The 24412-nt window shown below is 44.1% G+C and overlaps 1 protein-coding gene and 1 long non-coding RNA gene across 2 annotated transcripts in view; one reads left to right on the plus strand and one right to left on the minus strand.

Moving 5' to 3' along the window:
- Positions 1 to 24412, plus strand: part of LOC114681979 — a 54704-nt gene that overhangs the window by 20595 nt on the left and 9697 nt on the right. Inside the window, exons 4-6 of the long non-coding RNA XR_003732971.2 lie at positions 1 to 170; positions 2661 to 2741; positions 24061 to 24168. This is a non-coding gene — a long non-coding RNA (uncharacterized LOC114681979). The remainder of the gene's footprint in view (positions 171 to 2660; positions 2742 to 24060; positions 24169 to 24412) is intronic.
- Positions 165 to 23860, minus strand: LOC114681978 (glycine receptor subunit alpha-4). The gene is made up of 9 exons (XM_028855734.2): positions 22211 to 23860; positions 18339 to 18469; positions 17992 to 18059; positions 17042 to 17265; positions 16819 to 16901; positions 15182 to 15322; positions 11263 to 11477; positions 6782 to 6931; positions 165 to 681 (listed from the first exon to the last, which is right to left on the minus strand). The coding sequence occupies exons 1-9, from the start codon at positions 22276 to 22278 to the stop codon at positions 391 to 393; spliced, it is 1371 nt and encodes a 456-aa protein (XP_028711567.1). The 5' UTR covers positions 22279 to 23860; the 3' UTR covers positions 165 to 390.

Genomic DNA, 24412 nt, shown 5'->3' on the forward strand with positions numbered 1-24412 from the left:
TGGGAGAGAGAGAAGTGCCAAATAAAGGGCAGGCTCTGAATGGAAGTGGACAAGATGAAGATGACAAGCCAAGAGTCCAGGAGTCTAAATATTCTTCTCAGAGGATCCCCAGCAATGACAGAACGTCTTTCTGGCATCAGGCCCATGGACGAATGATGAGAAATGGCAGAGTAAGCAGTAAATCTGGATTGGGTAGATAAGCCATGTTTGTAAGTACAGCCACCGTTGGCACTAGGCAGTTCCCATAAAGCTTGGGAACTGGTGATTGACCTTATGAGTGGGAGGTCAAGAAGGAACTGTTCAAGCTCCTGACAGAGTTTGATGGAAGGGAAAAGCCCACCCAGCTGAAAGCAGGAAGCCAGAAGCTGTACACTATAGCCTCCACCCTATTCACAGTGCCTGGTGGATATCTTCTGACCTTAGAACTTTATAGACAACCCAATAGAAGATATTGAAGACAAGAAAAGTAAAGGGGAAGACAGCCCTGGAGATAGTGTCAATTCTCTTGGCTCGGTCCACATAGACTTTTCTCATGGTTTCTCCCTCCTTTCGAAGAGGGGCTGGAGGTTGGGGACTATAAATGCTGGAACCTTCCATTGGACCTCCATCCCTTGCTTGTAGGCAGTGTCCTAGGCCATAGCCACGAAAATAGAAGCGGCTTTCTTGTATGATGTCTTCTTCCTAGAATTACAAGAGATAAAAGGTGGTATTTGAGGCCAAAGTAAAAGTTAGCCAGACCACACATAAGTGTCTCATGTTCAATGTAATACAGGCAAATGGCTCACTACACCAGCGCACTACATGCTTTTTTGTTTACCACAAAATTTACATATATATACATATATACATATATATATACATATACACATATATCAGCCAAGCAGTTGTATGTTGTGCGTAAGTTATATGATTTCATTTGGAGACATGCACCTAGTTGCCTTTTGAATATGTGTAGCATCATTTGGAGTCATCTAAAATCCACCAAAGTGTCAACATCTCAAAGGCAGATAGATTATTTCTGACAGGTAAACAGAACAACAAAAACCAGGCAGTGAAGCTGAGATATTTTGACTTGGTGAAATTGACTTTAATGAATTTAAAAAGCTTTAGAATTAGTTTGTTTTGTATATAGTACTTTTAAAAAATGGTTTTGACTTAAAGCTAAGAATTCTAAAAATTTTACATGACCAAGTGAGCTAGGCAACATAGGTTAAAGTTGATCAATCTTCTGAAGATCTGTATATTTCTTTACAAATTAGCTGACCTGCGAAAGGAATCAGTAAATCTACAGTAATACTTATTACCCAGTATGCATTACATTCCTATACAATGCATGTTTTTGATAGACACATTAACACAGAGGAGGTACGTTTTATATAAGTAGTAAGCAGTATGGTGTAGACAGGGAAGTCTATTAATACAACCATTGGCTGACAACACTGAGTAGCTGTGACACAGCTGGGAAGCAGGAAATAAGGACAGAAAGAAATAAAAGAAATAGAAGGGGGAGCAGGAGGAAGAGGAAGAAATACCCACAAGAGTATTTCTCATATACAAAAAATATGTCCTTCACATAGAAGATTATTATATAAATTAAAAGGATTGAATTCTCTGTGGTAAAAGCTTCAGCTAAGAGATTGCCTGAAATGAAATATCCTTTCATAGTATGATTTCATCTACCAACTCAAGTTCCCAGAACTGAGGAGGTCCAAGAGACTAGAGGCTCTCATCGCTAACGCTGAGAAATTCAAGGTAAAACAGGAAGAGTAAATCACCCTAGTTACCCGATGTAGTTCTATGCATTATAAGAACAAGATACATGTATATTGTGTGGGTATGTGACATGTGTATATGTAAAATGCACACAAAGAAGGTGTTAAACATTTTGCACAATTGGAGGGACATTGTGGGATCTTTATAATAAGGACTCTGCAGCTATAGAACCCCATTGAAAAGTAGTTTTATAGATGTGATATTGGTATGGTTGGTCATAGTAACTCCTGACTATTACATCACCCAAAACTGAACTGTTAGGAAGGCAAGCCTGGTACTGGGCATCAGTGGCAGACAAACTCAGGCCAGAAATTCACAAACAAACCCTATTCCTTCCTCTGCAATCTGTTATCTCATATGTAGACTGAGTGTCTATTAGGTTCCAAGCATGCTGCCTGTCCCAGTAGATGTCTGTTGAATGGACAACTGGGCTGATGAACCACATGCTTCAGGATATAAGGAATGGAGTGGCTTTTTGTTCCTGTGATGCTAATATCTTGTCAGGGTCCCAAACTAAAGAGTCTACTCAGAAGGGAGTCTCGCTCAGTTATGAAATACTTGGCAGGAAAAATAATTCCTATTTGCCCCACTATACAATGTGTCCATAGCCTTTGGCTTCTGCAAAGGGAGTAGCACTTTAAACATATGAAAAACCTAAAAGTCTTGCCACCACAGAGCTTTGCTGTCCTGTTCTTGATTTATCAGGTCTTTACAGAGACTTGTATGTATGTATGTCAGAGCCAGTTCACTATCCTGCTCTTCAACTTCGAACTGGTACAGTTTGGCAGCCTGAAGGCTTTGCTCACTTATCATTTTAGCTTCTTTTATCAAAGATCTTGATTCATCTCACATGCAATCTGTAATTAATTTTCACACTTTTTCTACAGGAGAGGTTTGCTGGGTCCATTTTACAGAAAAAGAACCAGAGGCAAGCAAGGTATCTCAGAAGGAATTGAAAAATGAGAGGGGTAAGTAAAGTTAAAGAAATCTTCCTAGCATTCCAGTTCAGGACCCTGTACCCCATTCTTCTCCTAGCCCCCCAATTAGAAGATACAACTACAGAATATAGGTATTGAGATAAAAACTTCTAAAGGAGAAAGTCAGATGCAATTGCTATTTCTGTTTTTATAAATCCTATTATTTCTCCTTTTATTCAGTAAATCTGAGGAAATTATGTGGAAATATTTCCCAGGCTAGAAAAAAATAACTTCATATAGAAGGGAAACTATATCCAGTAAAGTAAGCTGCTCTTGGCTCTTTTTAATTTTCATATGTATCTTTTATGACTGGCCCAGCAAAGATGAGTAGCCTAAAATCCAAGGATAATGGGGCCTGGCTTTGAATATTAGATATTTACAACACATTCTGAGTGGTGAGTTTATATGTGTTGGGGAGGGACAATGTGCCATTAAATATTACTTTGCGATTTCCATGTTTATTGAAATAGAGTGAATTTTTTTTCTACTTATCTGGGTGCAGAGTGATGAGAGGCTAGAGAAGGAAGCTATACCTGTGCCAGCCTGGGAAATAAATGCCTAGTGGAGAAGGTGGGGTATGAAGATGGGAAAGAGTGATAGTCAAGGGAGACAGGCAGGAGGAAAAGGAATTGGAGATGGGGTGGAGTTCTCAGTCGCAGATGGAGAGGTGAACAAGATTCTGAGAGTAAGTCTGAGAGGATTTGCTGGTATTTGGTAATTTTTCTAGTTCTCAAGTTATTGGATTCATAATAGATGGAAGTTCTGTCTATCCAGTTCGACAGCCTTTGCCTTTAGCTGCTGTGTTCGGAGCCGGGGGCTAGCCCTGCAGGGATGATGAGAAAAAGGCTTTCCCCCTTTCCTCTGAATCATTTAGGTCAATGGGAAGACAAAGCAGAAGCGCATGCAAAACACCCGTTATTTTAGGCAGTGCTGAGCTGAGTGAGAAGACCATTGTGCAGGGGAGACAAGGGATTGAGGAGAGGTTAGAAAGAAAAGGACCGTTCCTAGGCTGGATGAGTAGGTGAGTGGTTCCCGAAGGACCCGATTTGGACCTTGACTCTGGGTTCCTGAGAATTAGAATATTTCTCTCCTCTTCCATTGGGTTTTCTCAGACTGAAGGTTTCTAGTTCTTTTACTGGAACATCAAGGCCCCCAAAAGAGGGTCTAGACAAATATAAGCTCCCCATCAACTTGTTTAGCCAGTTTAGGGCCTCCAAGATTCCTGGATAGTCCCACTGGGGTTGCATTAGCTTTAGTAAACTCAAGAAAGGGATATTATTAATGGCACAGATTTGGTTTTCGGGTTTTAGTCACAGTAATAAAGCCACAGGCCACTCTTAGGCAAGCCACAGTGTCCTAAGTAGGCATCAAGCTACTGCTAAGAAACTTTGTAATAACTGAGTACTGTGGCTCACTCCGCTATAAGCTGATGGCCAACCTGAATATGAACATGAGCAGACAGAATGTGGGCAGTAGCTGGTTGGATGGGTACAGGGTAGGAGGTGGGGCTCAGGTCAAGCTGAGTAGCTCTGTAATAACTGTAGTAATCTTTGTTACTGGGACATCAACACAGACAGTTTAGGTAGAAAAGGGACTCTGGACTATTTGGCCTGCTCTCCTTTCCTAGGAAGGCAACATTAAAAATTATCAGAATCAAAGACTCCTGTGAATCTAAGATTTTGGTACCTTCAGACAAGTTTCACACAACTAAAGAAGATGCTGAGATCGTTATTTTAGAAAAGGGAGAATCCTGTTTTCTTTCTCTCTCCTAACTCTGTGTTTTCCTATCCCCACTATGAGGCAGGAAGTCTTACAGGCAGATCTCTGGAAGAAAGAAGCTTATTCAAAAAGATGCAGTTCTATATCTATCCACTAGAGGGCTCACTATTTAGGAACCGTGAAAGAACTAAAGTGCAGAGAAGTGGTATTAAATCTACATAAGATAGGAGCCCTGTCTTCCCCAGAAAGAAATGTGAAATCATGCAATTTGTGTGATCATTGGAAGTCATGGTGGGGTGCTCTAGGAACAACTGAGGTGGGAGTTGGGTGTTAGGAAGAACAGAGTCCTTATATTAGTATGTCTCAGATAGGCTAGAGTCAGAATTTGTGTGTGTGTGTGTATGTGTGTGTGTGTGTGTGTGTGTGTGTGTGTCTGTGTGTTACTATAGATCAAACCCAAGATTTATGTATATGTTAGGCAGTACTTTGCCACTGAGCTACATCTACTGCCCCCAGAGTCAAGATTTTTAACAGTGGGTTCGGGTAATTTGTTTTCTATCCTCCAAAAGTAATTATGTACTTGGCCTTTTGGTTTTGAAGTCTCTGGATTAGGCAGAAAACAAGGAGTCAAAACTCGAGACATTGTGTCTCTAAAGATTAAGCAACCAGTAGCAAAGCTTTTGGCTTTGCCATAATTGGAGCTTGTTTTTCTCTGGGTAGCCCAGTCACCTCTGTTGTCATGGCAACTTACCTAGCGCCTATTGTCTGGGCAATTGAGGGGAAGCTGCTTCTGTTGTCATGACAACTTCCTCTTCTATCTCCCCTTGGTGATCACTCTGCTACAGAAGAAATGAGGCTAACAAACAAGAGTGAGGAAGAACACCACCTCAAGCCTGACAACTCTGAAGTGCCTGATGATCATGCCAAATTCTACCAGTCAAAAGAGGCAAATAGTGATCTTTTAATTCCAGTTCAAATATGGGGACCATCTTACAGTGCTCCCCTTGAAGGGTTCCAGTGTCTAACTGAGTTCTTACCAGTAGGACAACTTAGAATACCTTTCTTCTTGGTGTGAGGGAAACCAGAAACAACTGTTATTACTATAAGCTTTGCATCTCGGATAGAAAGGGTTCCTGGCAGTCGGGAGCCCAGGAATACCACAAAGTCACCATAATCATAGCAGCTTACAGTCCTACTCCAGGGAAAGGCTTCCCAAGTGTAACATCCCAGCCGGGGAGGGTTTTCCCAGGGAAGATGTTACAATTCTGCTCAGGTCCCTAGGAGTGTAACAAGTCTGCTCTGCCAGGAGGTTTCCCCAGAAAGTGTTACAGTTCTGCTCCGCTCTGGTTCTGGCTAAAGTTGTTGCTTCTCTGCTCTGTTCCAGCGAAAGAAGGTCTCACCCAAACATCATCAAGAGATTTTTTGGGAGGGAAGAATCCAGGAGAGTGAATGCCCCTGCCAGGGTGGAAAAAGGCAGCTCCCAACTGAACAATTACAGGGCTTTTATAGGGCTTCTTAGGGGCAGAGTTTTCCAGGGTGAAGATTTCTAGGGTGGGAATTGGCCAGATTTCAATCCCTTAGCTTGGACAAGCTCAGAGATTGACTGGATTTCATGCTCAGGAATTGGTTGGTTTTGTGCTCAGGAACTGGTTTTTCCTGCTCAGGGATTGGTTAGTTTTGTGCTGAGTTGGTCAGGTGTAGCGTGTGTTTCTTTGGCTCTTGTTTCAGGGCCAAAGTGTGTTTCTTTCACTGGCTCTGGTTTCAGGGCCAAAGTGTTTCTTTGGCTCTGATTTCAGGGTAGGGTGTGTTTTTTTTGGCTGACCCTTTTACCCTACAAGTACTTCTCAAAGCAATAGCATTTGTGCCAAGCCAATAAGGTTCTAATACTGGCAAACCTATTTTTGTTTGTTTGAGACGGGGTCTGTATGTAGTCCTGGCTGTCCTAGAACTTGCTATGTAGATCAGGCGGACCTCGAACTCACAGAGATCCTTCTACGTATGCCTCCCGAACACTGGGATTAAAGGTGTGTGCCACCATGCTTAGCCCTGGCTAACATGTTTTAAGTGCTTACTATATGCCATACTCTTAATCCCTCTACTGCCATATAGGGGTTAATGTCCCATCGGATAGTTAAAAGAAACAGAATCAGAGGAACTAAGTATTTAATCTTACTGTCACTAGTCTGGGACTAGAATCTAGGGTTCCTGATTGCCCAGCACTAGACCCCTGGATTGGGACTCTGTGGGAGGAGTGATAGGGAGGAAGGAGTCCAAAGGAGAAAGGAAGTGGAACCCTCCCTCTAGGTACTCACCATGCGTTGGCGTCTCTGCCTTCTACGAAGTCTCAAAAATTCTTTGTGCTGACGAGAGACAAAATTGACTGCAGCATACTCAAGCAAGGCAGCAAATACAAAGAGCAGGCATACAGCCATCCAGATGTCAATCGCCTTCACATAGGATACCTGCAACATCCATCAACAGAGCAGTTATCCTTTCTGGAGTCCTCCGTGGACTAGCCAGTGGATTTCCAGCCCATATCAAAGGCTTGGTATTGTTCAGTTTTATCTATCACGATATGTATATTTATCTGAAGGCCTATGTCAAAGAGACTGGCCTACCATCCTTTGTCTCTTAGCAGTCTCTACCCTCTGCTTTTATGAGCCTTTCCTCCCTATTCTTCATTTCCTTTATTTATTCTTCTTGCATTCCTGTTTTACCTTCTGATTCTTCCCTCTTAGTAAATAGCAATAATCAAAATCGTATTTGTTTGCCCTCTGGTATCCCCTGGGTTTCTCATAGCCACAATGATAATTCGGGAGGGTTCACAATTTTCGTGTGAGGTGGTGTGTATTAATACTTATAGAGAAAGGGTCTTAGCAGAGATCACTTAGTTAGAAGGTGGTATTAGGACTGGGAAGTTCTGAGCTTTCAAATTAATGAACTTGACATTTACTTAGGTTACAGCTTCACTGGCAGACTAGGAGCTCCTCGTTCCTTTTGTCCTGTTAACCCTGTGGAGTTTTCTGCTGCATTTGCAGGAGACACTCCTGAGGAATGGAGTGCAATGGTCAGCTAAGGCTTCGTCTCTCACCTTGGAGAGGATGGCAGAATCCTGAGGAGTGCCACCTAGCCCTTGTCATGGCACTTCAGTAATTGCAAGGCCCTCTCAGCATCCGCCCATCTGGTTCCTGCTGCACTCTGAACACCTACCTGCCTTTGGCAGCTCTTAGGAGTGTGTTTTGACTTGCCTGGTCAAGGTTAAACACCAACCTCCCAGGAACAGGGTACAGCTAGCTGGCTCTAAGAGGAGGGACAGAGCTTTAGTGTAGTGGGATCCTTTCACCCCCTTAACCAAGGGGGTTCCCTGTGTAGTTTTGAGCTCACTCCATCTAGCTTCCTGTCAGGAGTAGGATTCGTGAAAAGTGACTTCTTTTTATCAGCTTCTGCATTATAGGGCACTGAGAGTGCTGCAGATCCCAGCCAGGGGAGGAAAAGATTTCATTGGATAGATTCTCTACTTGTTGGCTTTCTGTGATAGTGGAGATTGAATCCATGACTTCATGCATTACAGGCAGAGTGCTTTACCAAGAAGCTATATTCCTAACCTCTCATCTTAGTGGTTCTTAACTGGAAAAAACTGTTCCATCCACAAGAGCATTTAGCAATGTTACCAAAAATATTGGCAATATGATTTTAAAATGGTGATAGCTACTGACATATCATGGGTAGAAGACCAGGAAGCTATTAAGAATCCTACAGTACATATTGTTCCTCCCTCTAAAACATACACACACCAGAATTATCTGCTGCAACTGAGGTGTTAAAGTTGGCACACCCTGCTTTCATTTCTGGGCAGTTCCACTGGAAGAATGAGTAGTAGTGGGTTACTGGGTAACTCTGATTAAGAATTCCTTGATGCTGTCTCCATTTCACCACCTATGAAGAAGGCATCCCATTTAACTGTCTATCGTCCAGGCCCACTGGGCTCTCAGGGATTTAAAATACCTGCTACGAAGATGAGTAATGAGGCAGTGATAAGGGATAGTCATGAAGGGTTTTAGACTATTAATGAAAAGTGTACCTTATGTATTTGTGGCTTGTTAATGATAAATGTGTCATTAACACATTTTAAAAAGGTCCCTGTGATTTTATTACAACCCTTTGGAGGTTCTCTATTACCCTTGTGATCTAGCTATGTTACACTTACCATGGCCTTTGACCTCTGCTTACCTCTTCAGCCTCATTATGCCTCTTATAATCGATGATCCTGCCACAGTGAAATAGTTCAGTGTTTTTAAAGAAGCCAGTCTCCTCTCTGTGATTCAGGTATCCTTTAGCTTCCACATTAGCTATCATATTTTTGAGAGGCCTCTCCTGATCATTATAGTGTGTTTTTCCTTCTGTATGTACTGGCTTACCCATACCTCTTTAGCATCCATCACATAGCTGACCATTTCTTCCGCTAGCCTGAGCTTTTCCATGTCAGGAACTATTTTTATAGTGTTCAGTGTTCTATCCCCAATACCTGAGTGCTTGGCACACAACAAGTAGTTTTTGAATGAGTGGGTAGAAGAGTTAGCAATGTGTTTGTCTCTGCAGGCTCCTACTTGCTCTCTCTGTCCTTCTTTCCTTTCTTTGCCTCACGAGCTAAGGACAACATACAGAGAATTTTATCCTTCCTCCCTGGTGCAGCTTTATATCTTGTCTTTCATTTAGTTTTTCCTCTTGCGGCTGTGGAGATCGAGAGCCCGGCAAAGAGATGGAAGTCAGTGTCTTTAGGGTGTTGCACAAGGCGGTGAAGGAATGGTTTCGGGAGTCTATGGAGAAAAGCCTACCCTACCTGAGTTCCCTTTCAAAGAAATCTCTTTTGCTGTCATCTCTAGATGGTAGATCTGTGTTTTGAGTGAGAGTGGTGTTGCTGTCAGATGCCTCTGGCCTGCCCTCATCTCCTTCCTTACACCTCCAGGAAACCTAATGTTGCGCAAACTCAGGGTGAACAAGAGCTCCTTGGCTTGCTGAGTCCTTTGCTCCATGGATCTAGTTAGCAAGACTATTCAGTTTAGGGTACATGCCTGAATATTTTACATACTGGCCAACGCGGCTATTCAAAAGTCATGAAAATATGACAAGAAGGTACTAAATGTTGCAAACAACCTCTTAACGAAGTCCATTTTTTTTAAAATGAGGAAACTATGATACCTAGGCACAGATGGATTGTGCTCACTCACAGTGGGGAACCAGAAAGGAAATTCTCTTTGAAAGAAGGCATAAATTGCAGTATCTTCTTGGGTTATGAAGAATCTTCTTATTTGACAGAGACAAAAAATTGGGGCAGGGCTCTTAATGCAGTGATCCCCGTATAAGGCTATTATAATAATACAAGTATCATAGCTCAGGCTGGCCCTATGGCTCTCCTCTAGGGATAGGCTGCCTCTAAGAGCCTCATTAAGACCCCAGTCCATTTGGGAAACACATACAGGAAGGAATCCCTGACAACTTCTTCTCGGGTGCTTGATCCTAATCTGAACTTGATCCCTGTTTATCTCTGTAGGGGGCTTGGGAGTAGCTCAAAGGTTTTCTAGCAAATGAAAAACCATCTGCTTTATACCCAGATCCAAAACTCACATTTTTAACTCTGACACCTGATAATTATAAAAGTAATTAGCATTTATTGAGCAATTATGTGCCAAAGACTGTCCTTGTATGTTAATACATAATTTATTTTTCACAATAACCTCATGGAGGGGGTAGAATTCTTAGTTTCATATTATAGGCAAGGCAATTGAGAGACAATTTACCCAAGGTCATACTATTAGTAAATAATGAGGCTGGGATTTAAAACCTAAATCTTCCTGACTCTATTCTCCTACATTTAAAGTCTCCTATAGCAATTTCATAAACATGCTGTCAGTATACATATTGCACACTGCTTAAGTCTCCAATAAAAAAAAGTCTTATTTGGAACAACCAGTGAGAGACAGCATTTCTCAGTGCCAGGTTCCCAACAAATCAGAATAAGAAGGGATATGTTCAAGGTAAGATTTGTTATTCTTCCATGACCAAGTACAGTACCTGGTACATAGTACACGTGTTCAACAAATATTTATTGAATGAAAAAAAAAAAAAAACGGCCTCACTCCCTGATTTTCTCCGAGCCTCGCTGACCATAAGGACTTTGAGGTGACCTTTAAATCCCCTACATGAATACATGATGCAGGGAGAACTGTTCTTACTCCCATCAGCACAAATTTTCTGCACAGTCAAAACATTAATGGGCCCCAGATGATCAGAGTCTACTGTCTTTAATTGCTATTATATTTGCAACCTCAAAGTATTCTCCTTCCCCCAAAATAAACACTATGTTTAGAGCACTTTATAATAATACCTTAATTGTTAAAGAAAGAGGACAGAATTTCATTCAAAACTCTACTGTTTCTTTGGTTGTTTCTGGTCAGGATTGACCTTGAGGAGGTCATTTAAGCTCTCTGATCTTCATTCTCATCTGTACTATGAGAGAATGGAACTTTTTGTGTGATAAGGGTCTTTTGATGTTGACATGCTAGTATTTAGTAAGGCACTGTCTCTACTCATTCCCTAGCCAGCAACATTCACATTGTTGTACTGTTATGAGTAGTACGTTATGGAGAAGAAGACATGTTGCATGCCAGCTATTGCTTATCCACATTTACAACCTTAAATCCAGGGTAAAGAGGGAGTAGCAGAGCGGGGAGCATGCGATGAATGGGGAATAGGAGGCTTTATGTCAAGCAGGTTCTCTTGCATATCTCTTCACCTTAGGCAAAGAAGCTCTAGATCCAGAGCTCTGGGTTGTCATGGTGAGGACAGTGGTGATGCCGAGGCCTACGCGGGCAGGGGCAGCATCCATGTTGATCCAGAAGGAGACCCAGGACAGGATGACAATGAGTAGGCTGGGAATGTACATCTGAATCAGATAGTAGCCCATCTGCCTCTCCAGGTGAAACTTCACTTCTATGCAGGTAAATTTTCCTGTAAGAAAAGAAATGAAGTATTAGGCTCTGAGTCCCCAGACTGCAGCTTAGCCTGAGGGAATGTGGGTCAGGAATAGGGCAGCCCTGCTGAACCAACCTCTGGGATCCTCAGCTGACCAATAAATGATACTTTCAAAATGGCCCCAGGTAATGCCAGACGCTACTGTAAAAGCTCTCTAATCAAGCCATAAAGATTGCCTTCTTGCTCCCAGAATTTTACCTTAGAGCATAAGATCTTTCAAGTAACAATTACAAAAAGAGGATAAAGAGTAAGAGGGCTCCAGACTCAGACCCTCTGGGGTTGAATCTCAACTTTTCCCTTAATAGCTATGTGATCTTGAATAATTCACCCAAGCCTTTTGACTGTTATGCCTTTTGTTTTTGAGACAGTCTTTTTTTTATGTAGCCCAGGGTGACATCAAATTTGGAATTCTGTGCTGTACCACCATGCCAGTTTCCACCCAAGCTTTCTGAACAGAAAACAGAATAATTAAGAATATCAACTCCATCATTGGGCTGTTAGAAGTTAAATGAAATATTGTAGTCGAGGTGCTGAGCACAGTAGCTGTTTCTACCACTAAATCATCATTATGAAAGAATTGGTTTGGACTTCATTTGCATCTCACCATCCTTCTTTGCACTTGCTCATGTCCCTGAATCTCTAGTAACAGCTGGAATAAACACTCTCTCTGTCTTAAGCAAGTGAGAAGAACAAGCTAGTATACAATTGGAAAGGATTTGCAACAGAGATCAGCTCTGGATTCTGCTAATCAGGTTCCCATAGAGTACAAGGAAACACTATTTTGTTCCACCATAAAAGGGCATTGGTTCTAGGCACATATCTCTGTGTTCTTCCTTTTCACATGCCAGTCCTCTTTAATTTATCCTGCTTCCCGTGGTGCTGAAGCTAAGAAAACATTCACTAACAGCTTCTCTCAAAACCAGAGGCTTAGGATAACACAAGAGGAAAAGCAGATGACTTGGACAGCTGTCTCCAAATATGTATTGGGAGATGGCTTTCAAGACCCCCTCACAGATACTAAAATCCATGGATACTTGAATCCCTTATATCAGATGACATCATATTTGTATTTAAATTATGCATACCCTTCTCTATACTTTATATTAGGTCTGTATTATTCATTTTTAAACATTTATTTGTGTGTGTTTGTGTGTGTGTGTGTAACACAGCATTTGTGTGGAAGTTGGAGGACAACTTTCAGTAGTCAGTTCTCTCCTTCCACCACACGGGTCTTGGGAACTGAACTGAACTCATTGACCCACTAAGCCCTATCTTTTCAGCTCTAGCTTACTTATGATATAACACAATGTAAGTTCTATGCCAATGGTTGTTCTGGATTTGGGAGGACTAATGAAAAGGAAAAGTCTATATATGTTCAGCACAGGTGAAATTTTAATTAATGCTTTCGTTCTGAGGTTGGAAGGACACTCGGACATGGAACATGTGAACGTGGAGAGGCAACTGTGTGCTTTGATGCTATTCTGACTAAGGTTTAACTCTGATTACTCAAGACCAGTGATTTGAACTGTTCCTGCTTGCGGCTTTGGCATGCTGTATATCTCTATGACATCTTGCTCATCCCTTAGTCTACCCCTACTCAACACTATGGACTTCTTCCTGGGACATGCCTTTATTATGTACCCGTATTTTCTTCCATTCTTTATTGCAGTAATAGTTTGGATTTTAATTATAAGATTAACATTTGTTTAATATAGAAAAAGGAGAAGAGAAAGAATAGCATTCTTAAGCTCATATTTATCAAATCACTACTAAGTGACTAGATTTTAATTACTTTAACTAAATCCTGTAGCACTTTTTGGGGTGGGTAAAATGATTATCTCTCATATTACAGATAATGCTACTGAAACATAAAGAGATTCAACTATTTTTCTCAATGGTATCCAACCAGGATATAAAAAAGCTAGAATCTAAACTTAGGTTTATATTACTGAACTGTATCACACTACTTTAGAAATACTTAGTAGTAGTATTTCCTTTCTAGGATATTAAATACATATTTTTGCTTTGTTTTTAATCACAGTATAGTCATGCTCTGTATACATCATTGAATCTTTTTTCTTTCTTTCTTTTTCTTTTCTTTCTTTCTTTCTTTTTTTTTTTTTTTTTTTTTTTTTTTTTTTTTTTGATTTTTTGAGACAGGGTTTCTCTGTGTAGTTTTGTGCCTGTCCTGAATCTCACTCTGTAGACCAGTCTGGCCTCGAACTCACAGAGATCCATATGACTCTGCCTCCTGAGTGCTGGGATTAAAGGTGTGCACCACCGCTGCCTGGCACATCATTGAATCTTATTCCTTTTTTAAATTTGTACTTTCCCATGAAGATAGAAGAACTGTGAAAGTATCATGTTCACGATGGCACACTATTTTACCAAGCAGGCACACTGTTTAATTTACTTCTGCCATACGGGTGGATAGTTAGAATAATTCCAAGTTCTTGTTAGCATTAATAGTGACAGAGAAACCTTAGTGACTAAAACCAATGAGATATTTTGTAATATTTTCTTAAAACACATTCTAAGGGTGGAATTCCTGTATAAATAAGTAGGAAAAAAACTAGCCTCTAGACTAACATTCCTCAAAATATGGTGTTTCCTGAACTACCTGCATCATAAGCCTCATGATACTTGTTAACATGCAAATTTCTAAGCATTTTCTGTAGTATATGTGATCAGAATCTCCGAGAGTTATAGCCTAAGAATCAGTGTTTTTAAAAGACTCCCCAGGCGAATACATTGAATACAAAAGCTTGAAAACAATTCACCTACTTATAAATTGCCACTCCCCCTCCCAAGTTTCTGCTAATTTCTCCTTCCAGGTGTAGTTTGTCAATTCAAGGAACTGTTTTCCCCCAACTCCCGCACAGCTAAGTTGCTAAAGGAGATGAGGAACCAGCTACTCTTAGGAAGCTGAAGGATTGAGCTGCCCCGTTATGAAAAACAGTTCCTCTCCACTTCCCATGCTCCATATTCAGGAAAAGAAGTCAGTTCAGGAGGGCTGGCCAGTGGAGGTGACTATGGAAAGTGTGCCTGGTCAGCTGCCTGTGTCCTCTCTATTTGAGTGCAGGTATTGACAACTCCTAAATGTAGATTTCCCAGCTTTCACGCCGAACTGGCCCTAGGAAAAATGAGACTCCTGTGCTGCTCGTTGTCACAGGCCTCTTTACTGTGCAGCATATGAGAGCTGTACAAACATGGGCTTTGAGTTTGGATCAGGATTTGAATTGTAGATTTGATGTCTACTAACTGGGTGGCAACTGATTTAAAGTCTACACCCTCCTCCGTAACTTTCTTTTTAAAGTTTATTTTCCCGTTATTCATTTTTTCTATATGGATATGTGTGAGTATGAGCATGCCACAGTGCATGTAAGGAAGACAGAGGAGAGCTTATGGGATTCAGTTCTCTCCTTCCACCATGTGGGTTCTAGAGAATATACTTGGCTTGTCAGTTGACCTGCTGAGTCATCTCTGGCTTTTCTGTGTTCTCTTCATGAAAGTGGTGCTGATAGCCACTTCCATGATGAAACAAGGTATAGGACACATGGAGCATCATAGCTCTTCTGTTCTCTTGAGACTCTAGTGGAACCTGGTTGCCTTGTCCCCTTGTCTCTCCTTTTGAGACCCTCTAGTACCTTATAAACACTGAAGACCTATCTGATTCTTACCTGTGTTGTAGTGCTTGGTGCAATAACCTAGATCCTTCTCATCCCGCAAGATAAATTGGGGAAGTGTCAACCCCTCAGCCACTTGGACAGCAGGAGCATCTTCTAGCCACTCAAACACAAGGTCATTCATCGTGTAACCAACTGCAAGGGACAGAGATGTCAGAGCTTCCGAGTGTATGTTTGGGGTGAGGATAGAGGTGGAGTTAAAGTTAGCAAGTGTACATAGTTGAGGAGCAAGGTTTGGGGTTTAGAAATGGCACACTAAATCTTGGAAAGGGGGACATTTCAGAAGAGGGTATGTCCTCAATTGTCTCACAGGCTTGAACTAAATGAGCAAGTCAGAAAAATCCTACACTACTATGTAGGTCTCAAGCTTGGTAAATGCCTAGAGAGCAATTACTCTGGCAGACTTAGGATGCAGGCCAAGAAGTCTGGAAAGATGTCAAGGACCCCAGCTGGGAACCTCCTGCCACTTCTTAAACCCAGAGGAGTAAGCATGTGTACCAAGCACATGTCCTGAGCTGAGCCTCCGAGCCAGGGCTTCTGCCACTTCACCTCAGGGAAGAGAGAGCTATTTCTGTCCTTCCAGTCATGCATGGGAGAATGTGCATGCCACAGACTCCTAGCCAGGGACTTGAGTTGGAAAAAATGGAGACTTAATAGCTGAGCAGGCCAAGTTGCTCACAGATTACTTGTAGTTCATGAAGGCTCCTGTTACAGACATGATGACCGTGTTCTCACATGTAAGGGGAGACGGAGGTTTACAGAATCTAGTGTAAGGTTCACTGTAGCTGTGGGACTTCAGGTGAGTTATCCACGTTTTTGTAAAATGAGGCTAGTAGAGGCTGCCCCACTAAGTTTTAAAGTTGTGAGGGATAAAGGGAACCTGCTTGTAAAGATGGTGGATGCATTCTGGAGGGTGGGACCACAGGGCACTTTCTTGGCATCACTGTCCCCACGTGCTAGAAACAGTGCAACAAGTTTTCTTCTCTGGGGGATGCCTCCTGTCTCAGTGTCACCTCACCCAGGTGACAGGTGAAGAGTGAAAGTAAATGATGACCCACCCTTGCCATCTTTTGGCTTTTCTGACACCTTCGTATAGGGGACCTTGGCCGACTTCATCTCTCTAGGCACTGTCCTATGTATATGCCTGAAGCTGTCGTCTCATTCTCTGTAATCGTTATCGGTACTCATGGAGAATCAGAGTTCCAAGGGTACCTTCATCTTGCCCCAAACTGTCATATATATGGGCATCTTCAATGTCTTAATTCTGGGAGAGGAAGGTAAAGCTACTTTAGGGATGCAAGAAGAAATTTGGACAGAGGACGCATCCTTCAGGTAGTGCCCATGGCCAGTGCAAGCACATTCTGTAAAAGGCTGGGAGACATTGTGTTCCCGTAAAAGACTGAGAGTCGTTATGTTCCCAAGCTCTATGGAATAGTCAACCCAGCAAGTCATGTGGGAACACAGAAACCACACTGGGCTATGAGTCAAGGAACCTTGGCTTCTAGGCTTAGCCATGGCCAGAATTGATTGTGTGTGCTTGGGCAAGTCCCTCTGTTGTCTGCAATATCATCAGAGGATATTAACTAGCTGTTAAGCTAGGCCTCGCCTTGCTGTTCACTAGAGACACTTACAGCTTTCCAGCTGCATTGTGCAGGTCTGGATGTCCATTGGGAAGTTCTTGAGGTCCATTGGGCAGGACAAAATGAGGGTCAATCTGGTGGGAGCAGTAAAAGAGTAATGACATCAGTTTACTAGGGTACCGCATTGTATAGCACGGGCCATCTTCCCACCCTTCCATCTCTATCTGGCTTCTTCTTCTTGATACAAAATCCCCTTGCTATATATTAGGTGCACCTGATACTGTAGAGCACATTCCCATTCTTGAAGATGCGTAGTAACTTGTTGTCTGTGGTCACCTCATGGAAGTTGGCCCCTTTCTCATTGGCAAAGAAGAGGTCTGGCTTCCAGATAGAGTCGAGCATGGAGGGGTCTAGGTCCAGAGAGTCATCAGGATATTCTCGGTAGGCCAGGCGTGGGTCGTTCCACTGTTGCCGCAAGAAGACATTTACCCGGTAGTCCTGGAAGGGTGGCGAGGAGGGCCTATCAGAGGCAGTGCTTTTCCCAGGGGTCCAGTAAAACCAACATGAGCAGAAGGGCCATGAGGAGGAAATGCTGGAGATGCATCTTGGGGGCAGTAGATATTTTCCAATGGAGAAAGCCCACTTTGGCCAAATATGGCAAAGATGGGAAGGGAAAATACATTCACTTAAAAATCTACTGTATGCCAGACTCTCTGCTAAGTTCTTTTTTGTAGGACTGGGAGTTGAACCCAAGTTCTTGAGCATGCTTGGCAAATACTGTATCACTGAGCCACACATCCTCAGCTCTAAGTACTTTCCTCAGATGCATCATTTTATTTAAACCGCTCATCTTTCTTGCGTGGAGAATGGTTTCATGGTCTATGCTTTGCATATGGATAACAAAGACCAGGAAAGATAAGTCAACCTGTTTACCATAACTATTAGGTGGCAGAATTGGAATTTGAACTCAGGTCTTCCTGATTCAGAAGCCTGCACTCTGCGTTGGATTACTTCACATATTCGATAAACTGTTCTTAGACTCACTTGCATTTAGCTAGGATAACCCTGGACTAGCAGTAACCTCTCAGTCATCAGCTCAAATCTCCCAGGGCTTAAGCTGTGATCACAAAGCAGGAAGAGGACAACAGAAAGGAAACGCTTGCTATCTGGTGAGCTTCTCCCATTCACACTGGAATGGAAGTGGGGAATAGGAAGACCCCTTACCATGGTGGTCTCAGTGACGGAGCCAAAACTGTTGATGAAGATGTTGCAGGTCACATTCACAGGTGGGCCTAAGGGTAGCAAAGCACAGCCCATTGGCAGGGCATTCCAGAAAGCTGAGCCCAGGTTCCAAAAATCCCTCTCTGAGCTTCAGATCAGGCCACTGCTGGGAAAAGACTGACAGCAAATGGACCCACAGGCAATAGGGAATAGAGGCTCTTTCTGAGCTAAAAGATCTAGCCTTGGACTTCCAGCCTCCTTCCTTAAGGCTGGCCATCGGGTACTAGCTAAGTAATGTGCCACCCAAAACAGTAAGCATGGAGGGAATTTAGTAGATGGATGTTTCTTACCTTTGAAATTGGGCCTAATCCTGGCATCATATCCAGATGTTCGTCCCATTAGCTTATCCAAGAAATCAGAGGGGGACATGGGCTGGGACCCTTTGGGCCCAGATTTGACATCCTCTTTTGCCAAAGCCACACTGGACAGGAGAAGAAAAGAAGTTTGAGCATAGTTGTTTTCTACATTGATTACAGATTGTGCTTTCCCATCTCCATCACCCTTGGATGAATCTGCCCATCAGGCTGTAAGATAGGAGAGAATGGGCCTCTGGTGTACTAAATGAACAGACAAACAGTTATGAGCCATCATGGCTACCCAACAATAGTCCTGGGAAATGGCTTCCACATACATTATATGATTTTATTCTTAATTCTCAAAAACATGGCATTAGGACTCTCATTTCCATTTTACAGATGAGAAAACAGGCTTGAAAGTTACTTGCCCGAAGTCTCAGAACTTCTGACTGACACAGTCAGGACTCAAACAGCGGACTAAGAAGCTACTTAGTGTTCTCTTCCTGAAGGCGCTTGGAAAGCATTCAAAGAAGAACAGCATCTTACCCAGGGTGTTGCTGATATAGCCTCGTCAAGGATAGGAGGGGCTTTAGGACAAACAGCTTCCCTGAGAGCTGGTATCAGTTGCTTGGGCTTCCTGTAAGATTTGCAGGACTTAGGACTCAGCTTCTATTGGGGAGGCTTCATTTGTGCCGTTTATTTTCTTCTTTTTTTGCATGGCAAGAAGCTATGTTTAAGTGTAGGCTCATGGCTACTACAGGCTGGTGAATATGGTAAATAAGCAGGGATCTATAGCCATGGGAGAGTTTCCCAATAGAGTGATCGTACTGAGGGAAACTCCCATATTTCTCTACCTAACAGCTTAATTGGGGGAAGATGTCAGGATGTTTTGGCCTGGCATAGAATCTAGCCTCTTGTCTTTTGTCAGTTTTCCTCCTAAGAGACCCAAGGAGGTGGATCAGTGACTAAAATGCTTGTTACAGCTTCTGTTATAGCACCAGCACAAGGAACAGCGTTCAGAGCCTCAGCACCCAGATAAAAGTCTGGTGGACATGGCAACCCACTTATAATCCTACCACGGGGGAGTCTTGCTCTCCTGTGGCAGGCTGGATAGCTCGATGAGTTCAAACTGGCTAGATATGACTTCATCAAATGACCTTGCCTCAATATATAAGATAAAGAATGATTGAAGAAGACATTTGACATCAACCTCAGGCCTCTACACATATATGCACACATGCATGTCAGTGCGCACCCACATGTGTTCGTGCCCACACATAGGCAAACACTTGTACACACATACACAAGTTTCCTTCTAGGAGCAGAAAAGTCCCTTCCACATACCCCTGTACTAGTGTACTAGCCAACACACAGACTAGGCACCAGGGACTCCGCAACACCCGAGCAGAGAGGTAGATCTCAAGACTGCACTCAGCCAGACTTGTGGCTAGAACAGGTACTTTCTTGATGCAGCTTACTGTCATCACTGTGCCAGACATAGCCGTCTCCACAGCTGCCACAACTGCTGCACTGTGGGACTGAGCAGCAGGATGACAGCTGTCTTTCTGTGTCCTAGACTCTAAGCCAGTTGTCCCTTTTCCCCAATAAGTCTGTGTTCTAGTCGGTGACTGGTAGAATCATTAAAGAAGCTAAGGTACCACATTAAATGCTTCACAAGCCTTAGCTAGGTTAATTCTCACACCTGTCTTCCCTCATTATCTCTATTACAGTTGGCTCTCTATATCCATGGGACACTGGTTCTAGGACTCCTTTGTAGATAATCAAATTTTCAGATGCTTTAATCTTCTATATAAAATGCTGTAGTCTTTGGATATAACTTGTGCTCATCTTTCTGTGTACTAGCAAATCATTTCTGGGTTCTAATACCTAATGCACTGTAAATGTTATACACATGGTTGTTTAGGGAATAAGGACAAGGAAAATCCAAATATGAGCAGCAAGGTGCTATTAAATATTTTGTGTCTGGGATGCTTGAATCTGAAGATGTGCAACTGATGGATATGGAGGACTGACTGTATGTAGATTAGGATATGGGGGCCCAGTGAGGTGGAGGCGAAGTGACTTCTCCAGGAGCCTATAGCTGGTGAATGGTAAAGCCAAAATTCAGAGCCAGAGCCAGTAACTTCAAGACTCAATGTGTCTGTCCTAGTACTATCACAAGGCAAGTAGCTCAGGATGATATACCAGAGTGAGGAATGGTCAAGACCTGTCCTGCTGTGACTTCCTAGAGTTCTGCTTGAATCCCCAAAGCAGGCAGAATCCCTTGCCCTGGGGACAGGGCCACCCTGGCCCCTGGCAGGAGTAGCCAGAGCAGGTGGTATAAGCAGGCTGGGGAAATCCAAGGAGGTTGGTAGTGATGCTGGGGCAGGCAGAAGTCTGTGGCTTCACCACAGGATGCCCACACTAGCCAGGTGCTTCTGCTGCTGCTGTTGCTGCTGTTGGCCATCTGCCACCTGCCTGCTGGGACGCCATATGGCCCTGCCTACAGAGCAAGAGACCTCTCTACTGTCCTCAGCTTCACTCAGGTCACCTCTCCACTAGTCCCGTCCTAGGACTCTAGGAGAGGCTGTGAATCTTCTGTCTTTAGTCTCCAAACCTGTTTTGGTCCCGCATCTTCTAAGATTGTCTTGTCTAAGGGAACATGACTAAGAGTTACTTTGTGAAACCACTGTATCCACTTGTTCATTCCTGAAAAGTTCCAAACACTGACAGGACCTAGAAGGATCAAGGGCTAACAATTCTCATGCAAGGCCCTTGGGTGGCATGAGGAGAGAACTTTGGTTCAGCTACTGGGTGCTTGAGCAACCTTGAGCAGGTCACTACCCTTCCTTCTCTAGGCTTCACTTTCCATACGTCCAGCAGATAGCTTGAAGTTGGACTCTAAGAGCCCCTCTTCCCCTGATTGCATCCAGTCTATAAGTACACATGGTAATTGTGCCACGTGTTCTTGGATCTCGAGGCAGTCTCCCCTCTCCAAGGGTCAACTCGGTGACCCCGTTATGTCTATCATGTCTGTACCCTTTCACCTCCCTCTAAGTTGCCATCCCACTCGGAGCTGCTTCTCACTTCTAAGCATACTGGCCCACTTTGCACCCTTTCCTGCCTGCCATCCAGTGTGTCCATAAACAACGGGGCCGAAAGCGCCTCAGAAGCAAGATGTTCTGGGACACTCCTTGGGTTGAGACTGCGCTGGCATTCACTCCTTTGAAGACCGGTTCCGCCAAGCCATAGCTATCTTTTCTACTCAGTGTACGTGTCAACCTGAACTAGCTCTTGTTATAATGAAAGGGGGCAAACAGTCAGAGGACATTTACAAGGAGCCCCAAGAATTCCTTGCTTGCAAACTCAGGAAATAACTGCTAACCTGGTTCCTCTAAAAGGACGGTGAGCAGCCATGTATACAAGGGCAGGGTGACTACAGAAAGCTAAGGTTCAGGTAGCCCAGCTCCATCCTGCTGTGGTCCTGTAGCAAACCTATGCCACCTGCAGCCTCTTTGGCAGACATGTGACATATGTTTCTGTCATTTTTAGGGATCCTGCTGGTAGGGATATAGGGTTCAGTTACAGGACAAATGACCTCCATTTTAGGACTCAGCTACCTAGCCCGTACCCAGGCCCATGCAATCCACCCATATAGAAGCCCCTCCACCGGCACTGGAGCCCTACATCTGGGCTGGACAGCTCCTGGGTCCTGACAAAGGAGGGTGTGTCCACCCCGATGCCCTCCAGACTGGTTTTTGGTTTTTTGCAAACTTAGAAGAAACTGTGCCAGCTACCCCATCTGTTAGCACCAGCCCCCCAGGTAGTGTTTGCATGCAACCTCCTTCTCACCCCGCTGAGCTCACCTGAGGAGGACCTTCCCTGGCAGGGTCCAGAGAAGAAGGAAGAGGGTTGCAGGAACAAGAGTTGCCATTCTGCAGAGGGACCTTGGAGTCCTTTCTCAGCCTGGCTGCCAAGGTGAGAGCAGGTATCCCTGTGGGAAAGCCAACAGTATAGAGCCCTTCTCCAACTTGGGCTGGAATAAGGAGCCTGTGTGGCTGGGCCAGGAGTTGAGCTCTTTTTCCTCTCCTGACTCTTTTCTGCCCTGTCCTTAGCAGTCAGGGTCTAGAACTATTCCTCTGGAACTGAACCTGACACGAATAACCCTCTCAGCTCCAGCTCCGGCTTGGACTTGTCTTGGACTGAGGAAGGGCCTCAGCCTGCCGGTCAGGGAGCCAGAAAAGATTCTCTTTGGGTAGCAATCACCCTGCAAACCCTGGAGAGTCTTGGAGGGGAGGGAGGAAGGAGCCCGGTAGAAAGATGTTTCCCTCCCTCCCACATCCCCCTAGATGCACCCTCCGAAAGCAGCAATTTAAAGGCACAGTCGCCAGCAGCTGGAGTGGGGTTCCCAGCTTGTCTGAGTACTGGGGAGGAGCTTGGGCTGCTGAGCTGCCGCTTGGGGAGAGCCTGAGGTGTTAGGTCCAGCCTCCAACTCTCCGGGAGGAATGCTCATCCATAGACAGCCTTATTACCCCTGTACCCAACAGCCTTCTTTTCTGCCTGGAGCCAAGATAGGGCACTAGAGTCAAGTCTTAATTAATGCTTTTTCTAAAGGAAAAAGACCCCAGAGGGGTCATGGGGGAGCCCCACGGTATCCTAAAGATGACAGCTTCAGGTCAAACAAAGGTGTAGAAGAGGCTGACTGCAGGGACTGCTTTTCTGTACCCTATGGATGGAGGCATGGTGGATGGCGGCCCACAGTCTGCCCCTCTCTTTACCTGTCCAAGTCTATCTTTCTCTTATCCCCCTCAACCTGGTAGTTGCGCGTTCTCTCTCCTGCTTGGTTTCCCTCCCTCAGGTAATCTCTGTGGAGCCTGTCACCTGTTGTAGCTCTCAAAATCCTTCCTCCTCAGTGTCCATTCCCAGGCCTGCTTGTGGGAAGGGACAACTGTCCTGGGTGGAGGTACGGGGACGAGCATGGCTGGGATATTGGCTTTGTAAACGTTAGAGGGATCACAGGTGGGAAGTGAGGTGGGGAGGACTGTGCCAGTAGCCCCACAACCCTGGATCTCAGAGGGAGAGAGATGGGGCGTGGCCGAGCTTCCTCCCTTGCTTTCTTTCTGCACATTTGCCCATGCCATCCAGATGCTTACGGAGCTCTGTTTCCTCCTGGCTGCTCTTTGTCCAGTTTCTCCACACATCAGCTAAGGAAGCACAGGGACTTCCCCTAGTGTCTCCCCCTCCCCGCTTTGCTCTCTTCCTCTCCCTGAACTTTTCCATCATCCACCTTTTTTCCCATCTCAGGTTGCCTCTGTTCCTTCCCCCTGCCTCACCCCTATGTCTGTCTTTCCCTCCTTCCCCCTCTTTCCTTGTGTTCTTCCTCTAGCCCCCCTCTATCTTACACCTCTCACTTTCCTCCTGAATTCTAGCAGTGAGAAACCAAAGGCTTTCTTTTCTTCGGTGGCAACTCTCCTACCAGCTCTGCAGAGTTTGAGTGTGTGCTGGGGGAAGGGATCAGTGCCACTTTATACTGATCAATTTGTCATCTGGCTGGCTGTAGCCTCTCCAGCCTCTCCAGCAAGAGATTTGGGAAGATTAGATGCTCTTGCCCAGGGGGTCCTATTGCCTATACAGAGGGATTAATAACGAGGCATTCATGTGCAGCATCTCTCTTCTTTTGCTGTGTTATTAAGGAAAAGGATTTTTCAAATTACAGATGAAAGCCAAAGAAGAGAATTTTCAAGAATAAATGCTGAAATATTGATGAGTGAGCTGAGCTTTTGGAATTGGGCCTGAGAATGTTAAGTGCTTCGATGCTTATATGGTAGGTAAAAGCAAAATACTAATTACCCTGGTAACACTTGAGCTGCCCTTCCCCTGCTCACCTTTCCTCCTTGTGTCCCTTACGCGGCGCATAACCCACTTTTAGGCAGGAACCGAACCGGGGACCTTTCAGGGCAGAGCACCAGGCTGGGAAGCTGAGAAGAGGGCTGCACTTGTCTCCTGTGTGTAACTTCCCCACCCTCTGACACCCCTGATCCTGTCTCTTCCCTTGCCTCAGCAGTACC

Source organism: Peromyscus leucopus, chromosome X (assembly GCF_004664715.2).
Source record: "Peromyscus leucopus breed LL Stock chromosome X, UCI_PerLeu_2.1, whole genome shotgun sequence".
Lineage (NCBI taxonomy): Eukaryota > Metazoa > Chordata > Mammalia > Rodentia > Cricetidae > Peromyscus > Peromyscus leucopus.